Here is a 7,851-nt window from a genome sequence, read left to right on the forward strand (position 1 = left end):
GAGTCTTTGCTAATGAATAGACATATATAGAATTTCATATGCATGAAGCTGTTTATTGTAGAATTATTTATGAAAGTAGGGGAAAAAAACAGAAAATAACCTAAATATGCTGTGATTGAGGAATGGCTCAGCCTATTTAAAGGAATACCAAGAAGTTATTTTAAATGCTCTTTCTAAAAATGTTCACTGAGAGGCAGTGATACAATGCATTAGCAATATAGGCTTGGGGTCAGCTAACTTGGGTGAGAAACTACACAACCTTGGAACTTAATCTCTCTTGCTCTAAACCTTAGTTTATGCATCTGTAAAATGGGGATAATGACAGTACCTACCTCATAGGGTTATTGTGAGTGTCACATGAAATAATATATATAAAACACTCAACACAAAGTAAACCCTCAACTGTCACATATTATGATTATTATTACTTTTGCATAACATAGAAAAATTATCTATGTTCATTCATTCCTTAATTCAGCAGATATTTATTGAGGTCCTATTTGTGCCAAGCACTGCTCTAAATGCTGGAGCTATAGCAGTAAATGAGTTATTGCTAAATGAAGAAAAATCAGATGATATGCATGCAGCATGAACACAGACATGTTAAAAATAAAAAGATGCCGTGGGGGAAAAAAGATGAGAAAAAAAATAAACCAAGGTATTAACCGTAATTTTCTTTGGATAGTGAGGCCATCGGGTGGTCTGTCCTTACCACCCAATTTTCTTTAATGAGTATGAACTTTTTTTTTTTCACATTTTATTTTATTTTTTTAACATCTTTATTAGAATATAATTGCTTTACAATGGTGTGTTAGTTTCTGCTTTATAACAAAGTGAATCAGCTATACATATACATATATCCCCATATCCCTTCCCTCTTGCGTCTCCCTCCCTCCCACCCTCCCTATCCCACCCCTCTAGGTGGTCACAAAGCACCGAGCTGATCTCCCTGTGCTATGCGGCTGCTTCCCACTAGCTATCGGTTTTACATTTGGTAGTGTATATATGTCCATGCCACTCTTTCACTTTGCCCCAGCTTACCCTTCCCCCTCCCTGTGTCCTCAAGTCTATTCTCTAGTAGGTCTGCGTCTTTATTCCCGTCCTGCCCCTAGGTCCTTCATGACTTTTTTTTTTTAGATTCCATATATATGTGTTAGCATATGGTATTTGTTTTTCTCTTTTGGACTTACTTCACTCTATATGACAGACTCTAGGTCCATCCACCTCACTACAAATAACTCAACTTCGTTTCTTTTTATGGCTGAGTAATATTCCACTGCATATATGTGCCACATCTTCTTTATCCATTCATCTGTTGATGGACACTTAGGTTGCTTCCATGTCCTGGCTATTGTAAATAGAGCTGCAATGAACATTGTGGTACATGACTCTTTTTGAATTATGGCTTTCTCAGGGTATATGCCCAGTAGTGGGATTGCTGGGTCATATGGTAGTTCTATTTTTAGTTTTTTAAGGAACCTCCATACTGTTCTCCATAGTGGCTGTATCAATTTACATTCCCACCAACAGTGCAAGAGGGTTCCCTTTTCTCCACACCCTCTCCAGCATTTATTGTTTGTAGATTTTTATGATGGCCTGAACTTCTTTTATGAGTGGTGACAAAGCTCCTATGTTTTTAAAAAGTCAGAGAAAAATGATGGAGCATACTGATTAACCTTTTATGACCCAGTATCATGCCGTGATGTAGGTGTTGTGAAGAGCAGGGCACGGTGGTGAGGTTGCCTCTGAGACCCTCATACGTGTCCTGCATCACTGCCAAGCCAGCCTCACCACCCACGTGGGAACACCACTGGGTCATGTGCTGATTTGTTTTGCATATATCCACATGGCACAGAAAAGTGTGCAGAATCAAAACAGAAAACAGCAAAAGCAACCCCAGAGGGTTGGTTGCAGCTGATGGCAGGGTCTGCAGTATCACCAGCTAAGGAAATACTTCTTGGCCATATGACAATGAGGAGGCAGCCTCAGGGGAGAGGCCTGGGAGGCTCTGCAGTCTTTTCTGGCCCGGAGTTCCCTACTGCGGGGCTGAATGAAGACCCTGTGGCCTGGAGATGGGCAGGAGAGCATCTTTTCTCTCTCCTGCAGGAATGGTCCTCGGAGGCCTGGCTCACACCCCCTGCCCCGGAAGCCTTCCCAGTCCCTCGGGAACCTCTCCTTACCCCATCCCAAACTCCTGTTTGGAGAGACCTTGGCAGCATCTCTGACGTCACCCCTCCCCCTCCAGCTATGGGGACACTTACTGAATCTCTGTTGCCTCTGTGTGGGCACCGCGCCCCTGGGGGACGCCATGGACTGCTTGCCTGTGTCTGCAGTCATGCAACACCCAACTCTATGAAGCAGGGTTTCTTCCCTGCACCAGCAGGTGGCTTTTCATGCAAAAAGTATCCCTTTGTTCCCTTTCTGAGACCCAGTTAGGTATCAAAGGTTTCCTTCCCTGGGGAGATTCCAAGAAAGTGGCCTCCCCACTGCTCTGGGGTGGGGCAGGAGAAGGGTTCCAAGGTTCAAGGGCACTTGTTTGGTTACCAGGCCTTCTGGGTGCATGTGTGCCTCCCTGCCCTCTCCTGGCCTTCACTTCTTGCATTTCTAAATGGGATGAGCAGGGGGGTGGGGGGCTGCTGAGATCACTGCCACAACTCTGACAGTGCAGCCATGATGCAGGCTCATTGCACCCTCAGACCAGGCTTCGTGGTGGCTCTCCTCATCATCCCCACTTTACAGATGCGAAGATCGAGGTGCTGAGACATTAAGCCACATGCCCAAGGTCACCCCACTAGTAGGTGGTGGAACTGGTATGAAAAGCAAACCAGGTGCTATTGACCAGTCTGCACAGCATATTTTAGGAGACTAGCTTAAGTTTGGGGGGCAGCTTCTTCTTCCTCTATCCTGAGGTGCTGCCCCAAAGGACACAGAACCAGGGGGTCTGCAGCCTGAGTTCTGGCCTTTACCTAACCGCTTCAGACCTTGGGTAAGTCCTTCCATTTCTGAGTGTGGGAAGCAGAATGATGTTCCCCACCTGCCTAAAATGCCTGGGTCCTAATCCCCAGAACCTGTGAATACGTTTCCTTACATGGCAAAAGGCACTTCACAGATGTGCTTAGGTAAAGATCTTGAGATGGGGAGATGATCCTGGATTATCCCAGTGGGGTCAAAGTAATCACCAGTCTCCTTCAAGTGGGAGGCAGGAGAGTCCGTCAGAAGAGGCAACACAACAAAAGCAGAGGTGAAGGAAGTTTCAAGCTGCTCCGTGGCTGGCGTTGCAGACCGTGGATGAGGTCAAGAGCCAAGGAATGCAGGCGGCTTCTAGAAGCTGGAAAAGGCAAGGAAATGATTCTCCCCTAGAACCTCCTGAAGGAATGCAGGCATGCTGACACCTTGATTTGAGGACTTCTGACCTCCAGAGCTGTAAGTTAATAACATTTGTGTTGTTTTGAGTCACTGAGTTTGTGGTAATTTGTTATAGCGGCAACGGGAAACAGATATGCAGGGCTTCAGCTGTGCCCTCTGTAAACAAGTTGGGGGCTGGTCAGAGGGGCCAACACACTGCTTTCTCCACAGGCAGCCAAGTCTAAGCCAGCCGGGCCTGGAGTTGTTTTGACTGATTTTGTGGATTTTCTTTGGGAATCTTGCTCCTTGGCCATTCTTTTTCCTCCATGGAAGGAGCTGTTGCTTTGTCCCTTGTTGGCACTAGGGGGTTGGCCTGTGAAGAGGTCAGGAAGGAAAATAGTGGGGCTTTGCCGGGACAGCCTTGTTGGGGGTGGCTGGGCCTTTGCCTTGAGACCAGCCCCCCAAACGCTAAAACTGCCCTGTGGCTCCCATGTAGAATTAGAGCCCTTTCCCCAGCCTTCCTTCCCCAGAATGGCCTGGGTTGAGGGTTCCCTCTATCAGGGCTCTGCTCTCCATGTGGCCTGGGTCTCTCTTGTGTTCCCAGAACTGGCACAGTGACTCTCATGGATCAGGTGCTCAAGAATTGTTTGTTGAATGAATGATACAGTGACACAGACACACAGCTCAGTAAATCACACAGTCATCACTATACCTGGACATACGCTTCGATAGGTACCTGCATACAAGTGAGCACACTAGGGACTTCCCTGGTGGCGCAGTGGTTAGGAATCCGCCTGCCAATGCAGGGGACACGGGTTCGAGCCCTGGTCCGGGAAGATCCCACATGCTGCACAGCAACTAAGCCCGTGTGCCACAACTACTGAGCCTGCGCTCTAGAGCCCGCAAGCCACAACTAGTGAGCCCACGTGCCACAACTACTGAAGCCTGTGTGCCTAGAGCCCATGCTCCTCAGCAAAGAGAAGCCACCTCAATGAGAAGCCCATGCACCGCAACGAAGAGTAGGCCCCACTCACTGTAACTAGAGAAAAGCCCGCGTGCAGCAACGAAGACCCAACGCAGCCAAAAATAAATAAATAAAATAAATATATTTTTAAAAAAAACAACAAAAAAAACAAGTGAGCACACTAACACACACACAGATAGGAATGTGCACACACAGACACACACATATAGGAATGTCTACACACACACACACAGATGGGAACGTGTGCACACAGACACCCAGAGGGGAATGTGCGCACACACGTGCTGCTGAGCCCCTCTTCTGAAGGAAGAGAAACCTCTGTTCTGTGGAGAGAGTTGAAATGCCAGCTAGCTTAGCACAGCCCTGGAAGTTTTTATGAATCCACTGGGGGCTTCCCTGAGGGCCCAGCAGCTGAGGAGGACCAGGCAGGAAGGAGGGGGCAGATCTCCCACTGATAGTCGGTGGGTAGCCAGATGTTGGCTGCCGTTGGTGGGCACACACACCTGCACACAATGCGAGCTGGAGCTGGGCATGGGGAGGGACTGGGGCCCCTGCACAGATGTCTGAGTCCACCTTCCTCCAAGGGGAGATGAGCCCCTGAAGGTTAGGCCCCAAACCACAACCCACCTGGGATCCTGGAGGAGACCCAGCTTTGGGGCAGTTATCATGGAAACGAGGAAGTGCAAGCTTGAAATTCCACTGGTAGAGAGACAGGGGAGGGAGGCAGGGTACTGAGCAGAAAAGAGCGCCTGATCTGGAGCGGGAAAGGCTGGCTTTGAGTCCAGGCTGCCACTGACCAGCTGGGTGACCTTGGGCTGGTTGATGAGTATCAGCTTCCCGATCTCTGAAACAGGCTGATGAAGGCAGCGACTCATCAAGGCTGGACAGGGGATTAGATGAGAGAATGAGAAACAGGTGCTTAGCTCATTGCCAAAGAACTGAAAAATGGTCGTAGCTTAAGAAAATGGAGGCACTCAGTACAAAGTCTACTCAACCCATCCTAGACCAGAATAACCAAGGAAGGAGGTGAAGAGTCCTCTCCAGCCGCTTCCCACCAGTCAGCCCCACAGCCTAGAATCCTGCTCTCGTTGGGCTGATTCCTGGGAGGGGTACGGCCCGTGCTAACCAGGTGCTGGCTTGCTGTGTGACCTTTAGTAAATTTTATTTTTTTTGGCCACACCACACGGCATGAGGGATCTCAGTTCCCCAACCAGGGATTGAAACTGTGCCCCCTGCAATGGAAGCACAGAGTCTTAACCACTGGACCTCCAGGGAAATCCCTTTAGTAAATTGCTTTGCCTCTCCAAACCCCAGCTGTGTCATTTTTCTCCAGCCTGGAAGAGTCGTGAAGCTCAAATGAGACTGTGCATCTGAAAGTTTTAGGAGAAGTGAGGAATTCTCCCTCAGTTGGGAGCACCTCTGGCCATCCTTGGCCATTCATTATTGATGATACCACTCTACCAGGCCAGCTGACCCTTGAGTCTCTGACCACGGTCCTCCTGCCACCTCTCACACCAGGCTCATGGGTGATCACTGAGGCTGTTGACAGGATCCAATGGCACCAGCTGGGCCTCTGTGGGCCTGGCTTCAGATGCTCCCGTTCCCTCATCCAAACTCAGGAAAAGGCCCAGGCAGGGTCCCCAGCCAGCATGTCTCCCAGGGCCCACACACCCTGGGTGTCAAGACAGGGGAGTCCCCAACCACTTGGAGCCTCCTGGTTTCTGCCCTGCTGTGTGCTCCCTCCAGGAGGGTGGAAACATGGGGGAGCCCAGTTTCATCAGGAAACAAAAGTCCTACAAGCAGATGAACCAGAGCCTGTCCGGACCTGCCCTGCGGCACCAGTGCTGAGTGAGCCCACACCATCTCACCTGCTGGCCAGGAGCTCCCACGAGGCAGGGCCCGGGTATGCTTCACCTGGTCCTGGGCACTCAGCACGGGCGTGTGGGCTGTGGGCTGCTGAGATGGAGGGTGGGCTGTGAGGTCCACAGTCACTGGCTCCGTTTCCATTGCCATGCCCTGTCTCCTCACCCCTCCTTGCTAAGGGAGGAGACCTGGCCCCATCAGGGCCTGGTCCCCTGCCAAGTCCAGTCTGCCCAGGGTGAGTATGGGGTGAGCAAGGGGTGGCCGTGGCCTTGAGCAGCCGCTGCTGTCGGACCTGAGCCACCGGTGCCGGGTCAGTGGGCAGCCTTGTTTCCGAGCCTGCCACGCCCTCCCTTGACTCATCTGGAGAGAGCGTTGCCGCGAGGGTTTCTGGCCTCTGCATTCACCTTTGGTTTGGTTTCTGCTCGGGCAGCTCAGAGCAGTTTTGTTTTTAAGTGCAAACCCACAGAACTGCTTTCCCCTTTCTCTGATGCCCCAAAACAAACAAAGGATGTTGGTCTGCATTTTGGTTTGTTTTGAAGCTGAGGGAAATGGGTCACCTCAGGAGCTTCAAGGGTGGCCAGGCCAGTCAGGGAGAGTGAGGGTGTCTGAGGAGGGGTGGGTGGTGGCCAGGGTGGCGCCTCTGTCCCTTGGAGTGTGGGCTGGCCAGGCCACCCCGTGTGGGCCCTGCTTCCACGGAGTTGCCTATCAGCAACAGGGAGGCTTGGAGCTGGGGACTCCACATGGGGCCAGGGCAGGGCCCCGTACTGAAGGCAGGAGGCCTGGGGCAGAGGCATGGCTCTTGAAGCCCCTTGCTGTGTGACATTAGACAAGGCCTGCCCCTCTGTGAACTTTAGTTTCCTCCCTGGTGAAATGAGGTATTGGGGGTTGGTTTTTTTCCAGAGAGAAGAAATTTTTATTTCATTTAGTAATTCACTTTCTGTTGTTGTTTTTAATTTATGAAAATTAAAAAGGAAAATAAATACAATATTGCTGTATAAATTTGATAGTCTATTAAAACTTTTTACATCATGTTAACTTTTAAAAAAAAATTAATTAATTAATTAATTTATTGCTGTGTTGGGTCTTCGTTTCTGTGCGAGGGTTTTCTCTAGTTGTGGCAAGCCGGGTCCACTCTTCGCGGTGCGCGGGCCTCTCACTATCGCGGCCTCTCTTGTTGTGGAGCACAGGCTCCAGACGCGCAGGCTCAGTAATTGTGGCTCACGGGTCCAGTTGCTCCGCGGCATGTGGGATCTTCCCAGACCAGGGCTCGAACCCGTGTCCCCTGCATTGGTAGGCAGATTCTCAACCACTGCGCCACCAGGGAAGCCCCATGTTAACTTTTTGTTTCATGTGCATGTCACATTCATCAAGCCAATACTCCATGTGGCGCTCTGGGGAAGTTAAGGTAATTCAGGGAGAAATGCCTTCTAGAGTCCCCTCTTTCTTATTTGGGGAGTAGGCACTATTGGGTACCTGGGTTTTTCTTCAAAGGGCATTTGGAGATGGGGAACCAGTGGCTTCTTTTAAGGCATGAGTGCTGCATGCTTAGGGGTTTCTCTTGGTTGCCAAAAGGGGCGGTAACTTTCCTGCGGACTGAGGGAACTAAGGCCCTGCTCCCCGTCCTGAGAGGCACCTGTTTTGGTGGTCCTGGTAGGCTC

The 7,851-nt window shown here is 50.1% G+C and overlaps 1 protein-coding gene across 2 annotated transcripts; it reads right to left on the reverse strand.

The window, feature by feature from the left end:
- Window positions 1–755: 755 nt before the first annotated feature.
- LOC309657392 (uncharacterized protein) lies at window positions 756–7,523 on the reverse strand. Of its 2 annotated transcripts, XM_082454785.1 has the most exons (3): window positions 6,199–7,523; window positions 4,958–5,210; window positions 756–3,718 (listed from the first exon to the last, which is right to left on the reverse strand). In XM_082454785.1, the coding sequence occupies exons 1-3, from the start codon at window positions 6,341–6,343 to the stop codon at window positions 3,706–3,708; spliced, it is 411 nt and encodes a 136-aa protein (XP_082310911.1). In that variant the 5' UTR covers window positions 6,344–7,523; the 3' UTR covers window positions 756–3,705. The 2 variants fall into 2 exon arrangements, with proteins under 2 accessions (XP_082310911.1, XP_082310910.1); XM_082454784.1 differs by having other exon boundaries at window positions 756–5,210.
- Window positions 7,524–7,851: the final 328 nt, after the last annotated feature.

This window comes from Balaenoptera physalus (genome assembly GCF_965194825.1).
Source record: "Balaenoptera physalus genome assembly, chromosome: 3".
NCBI classification, from domain to species: Eukaryota; Metazoa; Chordata; class Mammalia; order Artiodactyla; family Balaenopteridae; genus Balaenoptera; species Balaenoptera physalus.